The sequence below is a fragment of the Rutilus rutilus genome (genome assembly GCF_951802725.1).
Source record: "Rutilus rutilus genome assembly, chromosome: 17".
Lineage (NCBI taxonomy): Eukaryota > Metazoa > Chordata > Actinopteri > Cypriniformes > Leuciscidae > Rutilus > Rutilus rutilus.
In genome coordinates this window covers 37,379,099-37,394,647 of record NC_140230.1, presented here as the reverse complement: position 1 = coordinate 37,394,647, position 15,549 = coordinate 37,379,099, and the positions used below count along the sequence as shown (strand labels likewise).

Genomic DNA, 15,549 nt, shown 5'->3' with positions numbered 1-15,549 from the left:
AGACAGGCAGGGAGTGAGACAGGCAGGAAGTGAGACAGGCAAGGAGTGAGACAGGCAGGAAGCAAGATAGGCAGGGAGTGAGACGGGCAGGGAGTGAGACAGGCAGGAAGCAAGATAGGCAGGGAGTGAGACAGGCAGGGAGTCAGACAGGCAGGGAGTGAGACGGGCAGGGAGTGAGACAGGCAGGGAGGGAGTGAGACAGGCAGGAAGCGAGATAGGCAGGGAGTGAGACAGGCAGGGAGTGAGACAGGCAGGAAGCGAGATAGGCAGGGAGTGAGACAGGCAGGGAGTCAGACAGGCAGGGAGTGAGACGGGAAGGGAGTGAGACAGGCAGGGAGTGAGACAGGCAGGAAGCGAGATAGGCAGGGAGTGAGACAGGCAGGGAGTCAGACAGGCAGGGAGTGAGACGGGCAGGGAGTGAGGCAGGCAGGGAGTGAGTGAGACAGGCAGGGAGTGAGACAGGCAGGAAGCGAGATAGGCAGGGAGTGAGACAGGCAGGAAGCGAGATAGGCAGGGAGTCAGACAGGCAGGGAGTGAGACGGGCAGGGAGTGAGACAGGCAGGGAGTGAGACAGGCAGGGAGTGAGACAGGCAGGGAGTGAGTGAGACAGGCAGGAAGTGAGATAGGCAGGGAGTGAGACAGGCAGGGAGTGAGACAGGCAGGGAGTGAGACAGGCGTGCGTGTGTGTTGTTACCGGGCTGTGGTTTGCAGTAGGGCTGGTACTCGTGGTCCAGTGTGCAGGCGATCATCTTCAGGATCCGGTGAACAGCACTGCTGTGAAGCTGCAGGTCTAGAGGACCGACTACAATCCTCTTCACTGACGTCTCCTGAACCAGCGGCTCGTCTTTAGACTCCTGCAGCCCCACACACACTGCAGAACAACACAACACACTTCATCTTTACACTCCTGCAGCCCCACACACACTGCAGAACAACACAACACACTTCATCTTTACACTCCTGCAGCCCCACACACACTGCAGAACAACACAACACACTTCATCTTTACACTCCTGCAGCCCCACACACACTGCAGAACAACACAACACACTTCATCTTTACACTCCTGCAGCCCCACACACACTGCAGAACAACACAACACACTTCATCTTTACACTCCTGCAGCCCCACACACACTGCAGAACAACACAACACACTTCATCTTTACACTCCTGCAGCCCCACACACACTGCAGAACAACACAACACACTTCATCTTTACACTCCTGCAGCCCACACACACTGCAGAACACAACACACTTCATCTTTACACTCCTGCAGCCCCACACACACTGCAGAACAACACAACACAACACACTTCATCTTTACACTCCTGCAGCCCCACACACACTGCAGAACAACACAACACACTTCATCTTTACACTCCTGCAGCCCCACACACACTGCAGAACAACACAACACACTTCATCTTTACACTCCTGCAGCCCCACACACACTGCAGAACAACACAACACAACACACTTCATCTTTACACTCCTGCAGCCCCACACACACTGCAGAACAACACAACACACTTCATCACTAACAATAAGTTCCATCAAATATCAGTAATAAACTGTAAGTTTCTGCAATCCGGCTGTTTCTCCTCCATCATAAACGAGTGTGTCTCGAGCGTCAGATGAAACACAGTAAACGCTGTCATGATCTCTTGCGTTCAGATGCTGGTGTTCGGGAACACACTTGTGTGAGACGCTTCTTCATTCAGAACCAAATCATTCTGATCACACACTTCGACTCCGGCGTTTCAGAAACACCAAACCAACATTTGAGATGCTGTGACGCCATTGGTCCGCTGGTTACTCCAGTTATCCAATCACAGCTGACGCTGAGGGTTTTGTTGCTCGTTGAGCGATTTATTCAGTAAATGTGTTTCCATCAGTTTATCAGTTGAAAGATGTTTCCGCCTCAATTGAGCGCATACATTTTTATGTGCATTCTTAGAATTTATGCGCATCTTGGTGTTTCCATCAAGTTAATTTTTTATGCGATATCCCACAATGCGCATAAAAATAGGTGGATGAAAACATAGCTAACGTTGTGTTGACACAGAAAGCTTTTGATGCTAAAATAATTACTTTTTCCATGTTAGAAGCATCAAAATAGATTTTCAGTATTTTGGGCAGTTAATTCCAAATGAACTGGCTTTCCATGAACAGGGCTGAAATTATTACATTGTTTACTTAATTACACACACACACACACACACACACTCACAGACAGACACATAGACAGACACACACACACACACACAGACAGACAGACACACACACACACACACACACACACACACACACACACACATACAGTGAGAGCGAATACTAATCCACTCACTGAAAATGAATGACTCCAGGTCACTTTGTTGCTGCAAATCGCTGTCGTAGCGAACGCACCTTTAACAGGATGACAGATTTACAGCCGCTCACACACACAGCTATCAAAGATCACTATTCCAAATGTTCCAAACACACACACACAGCTGCGTGTGTAATAAAAGCAGATCACTGAAGGGAACGTGGGAGTCCCGTTACTGCGGATGGAGGGACGGAGGAGAGGGAAAAAGAGTTCATGAGCTGCTCAAATTCCCTCCTGATTTGTGGAGATTAAAAGTGCAGCGAGCGATGTCACTTCCTCTTCCCATTTAGGCTGGGCTGGATTAAGTCTAATATCAAACATCTGGAAGCTCGCAGCGCTGCTGAAGGACACGGGGAGGGAAATTAGCCGGATTTAAAGCATTAGAGGAGATCCGCGCCTCAGCGCTGCAGTTATTATGAGAGGAGCGCGGCACCGGTTTGAGTTTCGCTAGTTCAGCGCTAGCGCTCTGATGTGGACGAGGGTTTCGTTTGCTGGCGCTCTGATGTGGACGAGGGTCGCGGGTCGAGTCTCCGAGGGCACACACACTCTGACTCACACGACATTCCTAACACACACCGTCACTGGCTTCGCTGGAGGAGCGACACTCATCCGCACCTCAGAAAGCAGCCTGAAGGCCAAAGCTGACGAGATCTGTATTTGCTTTAGCTGAGATCGCTATCGGAACAGAACAGGAGAGACTCACACAATGTTCTATCAAAAACATGAAGCGCAAACATCACACATTTGAAACTCTGTCAAACAGTGTTAGAAGACGAGGACTGCTGTGACACAATATAACAGGTTGTGATTGATCGATGGCCTGAGGTTTCCCTCATATGTAGCTACATTTAGTTATTATTTATTATTCTGTTATTTCAATTTCTTAATATTTTACACTGCTTTTGCACTACTTTTTTTTGTAAACTTTAAGTATTTGCACTAATGTTATTGTTATTTATATTGAACACATTTGGAATGCAGTCCAGCTGCCACTGCTTCTGCACTACAAATGTACAATTTTGTCATGCCAATAAAGTGCTCACTTAAATGCAAAAAAAAGAATTGAGGGGGGGGGGGAGGGAGGGAGGGAGAGAGAGAGAGAGAGAGGGAGGGAGGGAGAGAGGGAGAGAGAGAGAGAGAGAGGGAGGGAGGGAGAGAGAGAGAGAGAGAGAGAGAGAGAGAGAGAGAGAGGGAGGGAGAGAGAGAGAGAGAGAGAGAGAGAGAGAGAGAGAGGGAGGGAGAGAGAGAGAGGGAGAGAGGGAGGGAGGGAGAGAGAGAGAGAGGGAGGGAGGGAGGGAGGGGCGGAGTTGATTTGATTAATCTGTATTCAGATATGTCAGTGAAATGTAATGTTTCCTCTGTTGATAGTCGTGGCTTTTTCTTGTCATTCTTCTCTCGCAAACAACAACAGACACTGTTATTTATTCAACAACAACAACATCCTATTATTTATACAAAAATATCCAGAGAATGGAAGATGGATGGATGGATGGATAGATAGATAGTTTTGGGACGTCTGCCTTTACATGCACATGAACTTTAATGACATCGAGTTGCTCCACCCTTTGCAGCTATAACAGCTACAACTCTAATGGGAAGGCTTTCCTCAAGGTTTAGGAGTGTGTTTATGGGAATGCTCGACCATTCTTCTAGAAGTGCACTTGTGAGGTCAGACACTGATGTTTGACAAGAAGGCTCTCAGTCTCCGCTCTAATTCAAACTCCACACCAAACTCCTCATCCATGTCTTTATGGACCTGCTTTGTGCACTGGTGCGCAGTCATGCTGGAACTGGAACCTCCCCAAACTCTTCCCACAAAGTTGAACTAAGGAGCCAACCCCTGAAAAACAACCCCACACCATAACCCCCCCACTCCCCCACCACCACCACCACCAAACTTTACACTTGGCACAATCACTGCATACACAGCTTTACATCACTGCATCCCACGCTTTACATCACTGCATCCCACGCTTTACACCACTGCATCCCACGCTTTACACCACTGCATCCCACGCTTTACACCACTGCATCCCACGCTTAACATCACTGCATCCCACGCTTTACACCACTGCATCCCACGCTTAACATCACTGCATCCCACGCTTTACACAACTGCATCCCACGCTTTACACAACTGCATCCCACGCTTAACATCACTGCATCCCACGCTTTACATCACTGCATCCCACGCTTTACACAACTGCATCCCAACGCTTTACACAACTGCATCCCACGCTTTACATCACTGCATCCCACGCTTTACATCACTGCATCCCACGCTTTACATCACTGCATCCCACGCTTTACACAACTGCATCCCAACGCTTTACACAACTGCATCCCACGCTTTACATCACTGCATCCCACGCTTTACATCACTGCATCCCACGCTTTACACAACTGCATCCCAACGCTTTACACAACTGCATCCCACGCTTTACATCACTGCATCCCACGCTTTACATCACTGCATCCCAACGCTTTACACAACTGCATCCCACGCTTTACATCACTGCATCCCACGCTTTACATCACTGCATCCCACGCTTTACACAACTGCATCCCAACGCTTTACACAACTGCATCCCACGCTTTACATCACTGCCACGCTTTACATCACTGCATCCCGCACTTTACACAACTGCATCCCACGCTTTACATCACTGCATCCCACAATTTACACCACTGCATCCCACTGCATCACTGCATCCCGCTTTACATCACTGCTTTACATCACTACGCTTTACTCCACTGCATCCCACGCTTTACACAACTGCATCCCACACTTTACACCACTGCATCCCACGCTTTACTCCACTGCATCCCACGCTTTACACCACTGCTTTACATCACTACGCTTTACATCACTGCATCCCACGCTTTACTCCACTGCATCCCACGCTTTACACCACTGCTTTACATCACTACGCTTTACATCACTGCATCCCACGCTTTACATCACTGCATCCCACGCTTTACATCACTGCATTCCACGCTTTACATCACTGCATCCCACGCTTTACATCACTGCATCCCACGCTTTACATCACTGCATTCCACGCTTTACATCACTGCATCCCACGCTTTACATCACTGCATTCCACGCTTTACATCACTGCATCCCACGCTTTACATCACTGCATTCTACGCTTTACATCACTGCATCCCACAATTTACACACCACTGCATCCCACAATTTACACCACTGCATCCCACGCTTTACTCCACTGCATCCCACGCTTTACACCACTGCTTTACATCACTACGCTTTACATCACTGCATCCCACGCTTTACATCACTGCATCCCACAATTTACACACCACTGCATCCCACAATTTACACCACTGCATCCCACGCTTTACTCCACTGCATCCCACGCTTTACACCACTGCTTTACATCACTACGCTTTACACCACTGCATCCCACCCTTTACACCACTGCATCCCACGCTTTACACCACTGCATCCCACGCTTTACACCACTGCATCCCACCCTTTACACCACTGCATCCCACGCTTTACACTGTATCCCACGCTTTACTCAACTGCATCCCACGCTTTACACTGCATCCCACGCTTTACACCACTGCATCCCACGCTTCACACCACTGCATCCCACGCTTTACTCAACTGCATCCCACGCTTTACACCACTGCATCCCACGCTTTACACCACTGCATCCCACGCTTTACTCCACTGCACCCCATGCTTTACACCACCACATCCCACGCTTTACATCACTGCATCCCGCGCTTTACACAACTGCATCCCACGCTTTACATCACTGCATCCCACGCTTTACACTGAATCCCACGCTTTACTCCACTGCATCTCACACTTTACACCACTGCATCCCGCGCTTTACACCACTGCATCCCACGCTTTACTCCACTGCACCCCATGCTTTACACCACCACATCCCACGCTTTACATCACTGCATCTCACGCTTTACTCCACTGCATCCCACGCTTTACACTGAATCCCACGCTTTACTCCACTGCATCTCACACTTTACACCACTGCATCCCGCGCTTTACACCACTGCATCCCACGCTTTACTCCACTGCACCCCATGCTTTACACCACCACATCCCACGCTTTACATCACTGCATTCCACGCTTTACACCACTGCATCCCACACTTTACTCCACTGCATCCCACGCTTTACACAACTGCATCACACACTTTACACCACTGCATCCCACGCTTTACATCACTACATCCCACAATTTACACCACTGCATCCCACGCTTTACACCACCGCATCCCACGCTTTACACAACTGCATCCCACGCTTTACACTGTATCCCATGCTTTACACCACCGCATCCCGCGCTTTACACTGTATCCCACGCTTCACACCACTGCATCCCACGCTTTACTCCACTGCATCCTGCTTTACACAACTGCATCCCACGCTTTACACCACCGCATCCCACGCTTTACACAACTGCATCCCACGCTTTACACTGTATCCCACGCTTTACACCACCGCATCCCACACTTTACACCACTGCATCCCATGCTTTACATCACTGCATCCCACGCTTTACACAACTGCATCCCACGCTTTACAGCACTGCTTTACATCACTACGCTTTACATCACTGCATCCCACGCTTTACATCACTGCATTCCACGCTTTACACTGAATCCCACGCTTTACACCACTGCATCCCACGCTTTACAGCACCGCTTTACATCACTGCATTCCACGCTTTACATCACTGCATCCCACGCTTTACATCACTGCATTCCACGCTTTACACCACTGCATCCCACGCTTTACAGCACCGCTTTACATCACTGCATCCCACGCTTTACATCACTGCATCCCACGCTTTACACCACTGTATCCCACGCTTTACACCACTGCATCCCACGCTTTACACTGTATCCCACGCTTTACACCACTGTATCCCACGCTTTACACCACTGCATCCTACGCTTTACTCCACTGCATCCCATGCTTTACACCACTGCATCCCACGCTTTACAGCACCGCTTTACATCACTGCATCCCACGCTTTACATCACTGCATCCCACGCTTTACACCACTGTATCCCACGCTTTACATCACTGCATCCCACGCTTTACATCACTGCATTCCACGCTTTACACCACTGCATCCCACGCTTTACAGCACCGCTTTACATCACTGCATCCCACGCTTTACATCACTGCATCCCACGCTTTACACCACTGTATCCCACGCTTTACATCACTGCATCCCACGCTTTACATCACTGCATCCCACGCTTTACACCACTGTATCCCACGCTTTACACCACTGCATCCCACGCTTTACACTGTATCCCACGCTTTACACCACTGTATCCCACGCTTTACACCACTGCATCCTACGCTTTACTCCACTGCATCCCATGCTTTACACCACTGCATCCCACGCTTTGCATTGCACTTGGTGATGTAAGGCTTGGATGCAGCTGCTCGGTCATGGAAACCCATTCCATGAAGCTCTACACACTGTTCTTGAGCTAATCTGAAGGCCACACAAAGTTTGGAGGTCTGTAGCTATTGACTCTGCAGAAAGTTGGCGAATTCTGCGCACTGTGTTCCTCAGCATTCGCTGACCCGCTCTGGGATTTATGTGGCTGAGTTGCTGTTGTTCCCAATTGCTTCCACTTTGTTATAATACCAATAATAGTTGACTGTGGAATATTTAATAGTGAGGAAATTTCATGAATGGACTTATTGCACAGATGGCAACCGATCACGGTACCACGCTTGAGTTCACTGAGCTCCTGAATGAGTGACCCATTCTTTCAAAGATGTGTGTAGAAGCGTCTGCGTGGGTAGTGCTTGATTTTATACAACTGTGGCCATGGAAGTGATTGGAACTCCTGAATTCAATGATTTGCAGGGGTGTCCCAATACTTTTGGCAATATAATGTAGATAGATAGATGGATGGATAGATCTTAACCATATTTTGGTTCTGAATCTTTACCCATAAAACTGACAACAAATGAAGTAAAACTTATAGAGGAAGAGCAGCTGACAGGTGAAGGTGAGCGAGAGGACAGCAGTTATTAGTGTGTCCATCAAACGCCTCCTCAGGCTGACAGACAGGGGAGAGAGAGAGAGAGAGAGAGAGAGAGAGAGAGAGAGAGAGAGAGAGAGAGAGAGAGAGAGAGAGAGAGAGAGAGTGAGAGTGAGAGTGTGTGTGTGTGTGTGTGTGTGTGAGAGAGAGAGAGAGAGAGAGAGAGAGAGAGAGAGAGAGGTACCTCTGCTGCTGTTCTCCATTGTGTACAGGTAATCCATGTAGAACGCCCCGTATCGCTGAAGCCCCGCCTGCTCCGTGAACATCTCCTACGAACAGACACACACTGAACCTTCACTTCACAAACTCCACACACTCTATCAGTGTTTACAGCAGTACTGGAACTGTTTATGATTAGAAACAACAGATTATCTGCACCATTACACCGGAAACATCATGATCTGCTTTGATGGAATATATTTACATTGACATTTATTTATTTATTTGGCAGAAGCTTTTATCCACTCACACACACACACACACACACACACACACACACAGCCGTACCCTGTGAAGGTTTCCATCCAGTATGAACTCTGCACGGACTCCGTTGTTCTCAGGGCTGCGGTAGTCGAACAGTGAGTTGGTGAGGTACGTCATGCCTTTAGCGCTCAGCGTGTCGCCGCAGCGGAAGAACACGGCATCCTACGGCACAAACACACACTCAATATCACGGCACAAACACACACTCAACATCACGGCATCCTACGGCAAACACACACTCAACATCACGGCACAAACACACACTCAACATCACGGCGCAAACACACACTCAACATCACGGCACAAACACACACTCACCATCACGGCGCAAACACACACTCAACATCACGGCGCAAACACACACTCATCACGGCGCAAACACACGCTCAACATCACGGCGCAAACACACATTCAACATCACGGTGCAAACACACACTCAACATCACGGTGCAAACACACACTCAACATCACGGTGCAAACCAGAGCATGTGAGCGGAGTGGAGCGGGAGCGTGAGCGGGCGGATCTTGGACAGAGCGCAGAGCGGCAATTTCAAAAGGACAGAGCGTCGCATTTCCCGCTCCAATTTCGCTCCGCTCCGCTCACACCACGAGTCTGAAGCATGCTCAGTCAAGCCTGACCCTGAATCCATTTGTCTTGCACAGTCATCAACAGTAGACTATTTTCAGGCAAAACTCGGCTCAATAATGGAGTTCAAAAAGTAAAATGAGAATTCAGACAGGTGTAGCCTATCAATATAAGTCGCTCCGGAGTCCGGAGTAGCCTATAAGGCGCATCAGTCAAAAAATGCGCCATGAAGAAGAAAAAACATAGGCCTAGCCTCGCACTGGACTATAAGTCACATTTATTTAGAAATGTATACAAAAAAAAAAAAAAAAAAAAAAAATGTTATGGACGGGACAGTTCTCCGTTACGGACGTGAGCGCTCTGAAAGCGGCACTAAGACTGCTTTAAAACTTTCACTCAGACCTCAAACAGAAAGCACAAAGCCTGTCTTTAAATTTAATTTCGTTTTGTATTAATTGTATCTTAATTTTAATCAAGGTTTCATCAACCAATTGTCTGGATTTAATAAGAAGTAAATATATTAGAAAATAGATAACCACGATACGAAGGCGCCGGCGTGAACCTGGAGTTTGTCTCATGAATGAACCGAAACTCAGCGTATAGCCTACTTGCCTCACACACCTGAGACATATATATAAAGCTTGAAATGTCTACTTTTAAACAGAACAATTCAAAACGAAAGAAAACAGACTGCTCTCCCGTATGAAATGTGCATTTCTCTCAGGCGCGTTCACTACTGCGAAGATCACGAGTCAGCATCTTTCCAGCCGACAGACATAAAAAAAAATTAAAATGTCTTCTGCTATATTTTACATATTCATAATCATTTTGCCGGTTCGTTGTGACAGCTTTTAGGTGCCCTTACATGTTACGTGAACGCATCAGCACTGAAAACATAGAGATTTTTTTTCTTTTGGGGGCATTTTGTTTGTTTTCAGACTTTCTCATTTGCCTGCGCGATGTTAGAGGACGCTGTTAATAAAGTTGCGAATAGGCCTACACATTGGATTCACGTTTATTATTATAGGCTATTTAAAAAAATACCCCAGTTTTTATGCCAGTCGTATCATTTTAATCATTTTTGTTGTATTTATCCGCCACACACCTTGAAGGCCGGTCCGTGTCTGATATTGTCTGATTTTAAACCGGTCCGTGGCGCAAAAAAGGTTGGGGACCGCTACAAGTGATAAACATGTAGATTTTTTTCCTTTTTTGGAGCGAGCGGGGGGTGATTTGAGTGGAGCGCGAAGCAAACTGCGTTGAGCGCTGAGCGGAAATGAGCGGAGCGGCCTGATGTAGCTTTGAGCGGGGGAGCGGAGGGGTGAACAGTTCAGTGAGCGATGAGCGGAGATTCTCACCGCTCCACTCCGCTCACATGCTCTGGTGCAAACACACACTCACCATCACGGTGCAAACACACACTAAACATCACGGCGCAAACACACACTAAACATCACGGCGCAAACACACACTCACTATCACGGTGCAAACACACACTAAACATCACGGCGCAAACACACACTCACCATCACGGCGCAAACACACACTCAACATCACGGCGCAAACACACACTCATCACGGTGCAAACACACACTCACCATCACGGCGCAAACACACACTCAACATCACGGCGCAAACACACACTCATCACGGCGCAAACACACACTCATCACGGCGCAAACACACACTCATCACGGTGCAAACACACACTCAACATCACGGCGCAAACACACACTCATCACGGCGCAAACACACACTCATCACGGTGCAAACACATATTCAACATCACGGTGCAAACACACACTCAACATCACGGTGCAAACACACACTAAACATCACGGCGCAAACACACATTCAACATCACGGCGCAAACACACACTCACCATCACGGCGCAAACACACACTCATCACGGCGCAAACACACACTCACCATCACGGTGCAAACACACACTAAACATCACGGCGCAAACACACATTCAACATCACGGCGCAAACACACACTCACCATCACGGCGCAAACACACACTCAACATCACGACGCAAACACACACTCATCACGGTGCAAACACACACTCAACATCACGGAGCAAACACACACTCACCATCACGGCGCAAACACACACTCAACATCACGACGCAAACACACACTCACCATCACGGCGCAAACACACACTCAACATCACGACGCAAACACACACTCATCACGGTGCAAACACACACTCAACATCACGGAGCAAACACACACTCACTATCACGGTGCAAACACACACTAAACATCACGGCGCAAACACACACTCAACATCACGACGCAAACACACACTCAACATCACGGCGCAAACACACACTCATCACGGCGCAAACACACAGTCAACATCACGGTGCAAACACACACTCAACATCACGGAGCAAACACACACTCACTATCACGGTGCAAACACACACTAAACATCACGGTGCAAACACACACTCATCACGGCGCAATCACACACTCAACATCACGGCAGCAATCACACACTCAACATCACGCCATGATTCAGATGGAGGTTTGAGGCTGTGTGTGAGTGTGTGTGTGTGTGTGACTAACCTCCTCTTTTCTGTTCATGTTCTCTTCAAAATCACGAACGCCCATAATGCCCTTCAGACACACGGCGCGACAACCCACGACTCCTACCTGACAGTCGAAGAACGGCTCGCCCATCATCAGAGCCTGAAACACACACACACACACACACTCAGTGAGCGCATAAGGGGATCTGGAGCAGGCGATGTGCTCGTGTGTGTGTGTGTGTGTGTGTGTCTCTCACCTCCACTGTGATTCCCTCCTGCTCCACACTCAGAACCTCCCGGGACTTCAGCTTCTGCGGACTGTAGTAACTGCTCTCAGAGCAACTCTCCGTGAGCTACAGACAAAACCAGACACGGTTTAAAGGAGTAGTTCACTTAAAAATGAACATCACCCCATGATTTACTCTCCCTCAAGATGATGGGCGGAGTAATCATGATTTACTCTCCCCTGCACTTTAATGATGGACAGATGCACTTTTATGATGCATGGATTCACTTTTTTGAGCTTCCATCTGTTGGTTGCAATCCACTGCCATTATAAAGCTTGAAAGAGCCAGGATATTTTTTACCATAACTCTTTCTTTCGTCTGAAAGAAGAAAGTCATATACACCTAGGATGGCTTGAGGGAGAGTAAATCATGGGGTAATTTTCATTTTAAACTGAACTACTCCTTTAAGAATCCTTTCTTTTATCATGAGAACTACTGCTATTTCGGAGTCATTTCTGAGTGTTTCTCTCACCTTAAAGGTGAGTGAGGCTTTAGTGCAGTAGAAGCCGACGGACACTACAGGGTCTCTGGGGGACTTGTGCAGGGGCCGGGCAGAACCCGCCTCCGTGGACTCCGTGTAGAAGCCAGACTCGCTCTCACCCTCTTCATCCTCTGCGCTCACGATGGCTGGGACGAAGGACCAGGCCCACGACATCCAGCCCTGATCTTCATCCTCGCCCTGATAGTACTGACCCGTCAGAGACGCTTCGGAGGCGTCCATCAGATCTGCAGGAGACAGTGAAAATTTAGTTCCTGACATGTTTTAAAGGGGACATATCATGAAAATCTGACTTTTCCCGTGTGTAAGTGCTATAATCGGGTCCCCGGTGCTTCTACCGACCCAGAAAACATGAAAAGTGAAACCCAGTAACTTTGTTTTGGTGAGCCTTTCTCTGCAAGCATGTCAAAAAAATAAGCCGATCAGATTTGGCTCCCCTTCTGACGTATGAAGAGGATCTTATTATAATATTACCGGCCCTTAATCTGCACGTTTACACACACCAGCCGACATTTGGTTCCATGAGCGACAACAGAGACCAGTTCTAACACAATGATAAAGATCCAGCAAAGCCTGAAACTGTTCTGTGGTTGAGCACAGACGAGCACTGAACACTATTGACCAGAACATGTCACCGCTGTCTTATAAACACCTCAGGAACTGTGGACACTTGTGGAGAAGTTCAACATGATGATGAGATGATCAATGTAACTCCACAACAACTACAGAAATGTCTCCACTAACATTCAGAAACTCTTCCTGAGTCTCTCCGTAAGGCTGCACTCGCTACTGGTTATTCTGGGATTCTGGATGAGTGAGATTGGCCTGTTTTGTTATTGCCGGAGTTTCTGAAGCTTGTGTAAAGACTCCGCCCTCTTCTGAACGGAGGCGGAGCTAAAGCTCATTTGCGTTTCTGCTCGCACCCAAAAATGGGCAAATTTGACAAGCTATAATAAATGATCTGGGGGGATTTTGAGCTGAAATTTCACAGACACATTCTGGGGACACCAGTGAAAAGAGGCATAATATGTCATCTTTAATTAAATCTCTCACTCAGTCTTTGTTTCTCTGTGTTTTGAGACCTAAAGTCAAGTCATGTGAGTTTTATTTATACAGCGCTTTGTAAAGAAGAAGCGCTTTGTTTTGTTTTAAAGCAGCTTCACAGTACTAAACACGAAAATAACAGAATCAATGATGCAAACCCACATTCATATGAACAGGTGGAACAGGTTGTCATTCAAAGAGATGCACTGGATTGAGTTGATCTGTGTGTTTCTATAGCCTCAGAAACACACCAACACAAACTGAATGAGAAATGCTGAGCAGTGCTCGTCTCACTCACCGGAGACGCTTTCTCGAAGTGAGCCACTCTCTTCTCTCTCGCCCTCTCGATGGACACCCATCTCTCCGTAATACAGCGCAACACCCAACTCCATCAGCCGGATGAACATGGGCAGCTGCTGGTCCGTCAGAGAGAGTTTCAGACTCTCCACCATCGTGTGAACCTTAACACACACACGGAAACAACAGTGACGCACGAGGTGAACGCAAACGCCATCCTGACACACCACAGATACACTCTCTTACTTTAATGACGGCAGGGATTTTGGCATTTATGTTGTCGTAGGTGAAATGCAGACGAGTTCTGAAGGAACATTTGTAGAGCAGAGGGTCCTGATAAAACTCGATCTTCCCACTCGCATTACGTTTATCCAAACACACGGTGCAGTCAGAAAAATTGATAACCTTCCTCAGGACCAGTTCAGGAGCTACAGAGAGAGAAAGAGACAGAGAGAGACAGACAGAGAGGGAAAGAGAGAGGGAAAGAGACAGAGAGAGACAGACAAAGAGACAGAGAGAGAGAGAGAGAGAGAGTAAGACAGTAAATGTTGAGTGTCAGCAGTTCATCAGGTTTAAGAGGAGTTTTGAGAATGTTAAATATTAAAGTTTGTTGAAATAATGAAATTGAAATTATTCCTTCACATGCATTTCATTTCTGGAATTCAAAGGAAAGTTTATAACGCAGAACTAAACTAAAGCCCTAAAATCCTAAAACCCCCAGCATGCCTGATCCCATTCCATCCAGACCCAACCAGCCCTACAACACCACAAACAGCCCAACACTAACCCATTAAAACACCCCAAACACTAACCAACAGCCCAAACTCAACCAGCACTAACCGACAGCCCGAACTCAACCAGCATTAACCAACCCCCCATACTCAACCAGCACTAACCAATCCCCCAAACTCTCCCAGCACTAACCGACAGCCCGAACTCAACCAGCACTAACCAATCCCCCAAACTCAACCAGCACTAAACGACAGCCCGAACTCACCCAGCATTAACAAATCCCCCAAACTCACCCAAACACTAACGAACCCCCCAAACTCACCCAGCATTAACCAATCCCCCAAACTTACCCAGCACTAACCAACCCCCCAAACTCACCCAAACACTAACCAACCCCCCAAACTCACCCAGCACTAACCAACCCCCCAAACTCAACCAGTACTAACCGACAGCCCGAACTCAACCAGCATTAACCAACCCCCCATACTCAACCAGCACTAACCAATCCCCCAAACTCGACCAGCACTAAACGACTGCCCAAACTCGACCAGCACTAAACGACTGCCCGAACTCACCCAGCATTAACCAACCCCCCAAACTCACCCAGCACTAACCAACCCCCCAAACTCACCC

General features: G+C 47.9%; 1 protein-coding gene across 2 annotated transcripts in view; it reads right to left on the bottom strand.

Annotated features, from left to right (window-relative positions):
• Positions 1–15,549, bottom strand: part of vps13b (vacuolar protein sorting 13 homolog B) — a 186,619-nt gene that overhangs the window by 153,164 nt on the left and 17,906 nt on the right. For both annotated transcript variants that reach the window (XM_084385522.1, XM_084385521.1), the window contains exons 6-13: positions 14,431–14,612; positions 14,186–14,348; positions 12,817–13,070; positions 12,315–12,410; positions 12,095–12,217; positions 8,949–9,086; positions 8,626–8,710; positions 695–871 (exon numbers count right to left, since the gene is read on the bottom strand). In XM_084385522.1, the coding sequence (XP_084241648.1) occupies positions 695–871; positions 8,626–8,710; positions 8,949–9,086; positions 12,095–12,217; positions 12,315–12,410; positions 12,817–13,070; positions 14,186–14,348; positions 14,431–14,612 (1,218 nt within the window). The remainder of the gene's footprint in view (positions 1–694; positions 872–8,625; positions 8,711–8,948; positions 9,087–12,094; positions 12,218–12,314; positions 12,411–12,816; positions 13,071–14,185; positions 14,349–14,430; positions 14,613–15,549) is intronic.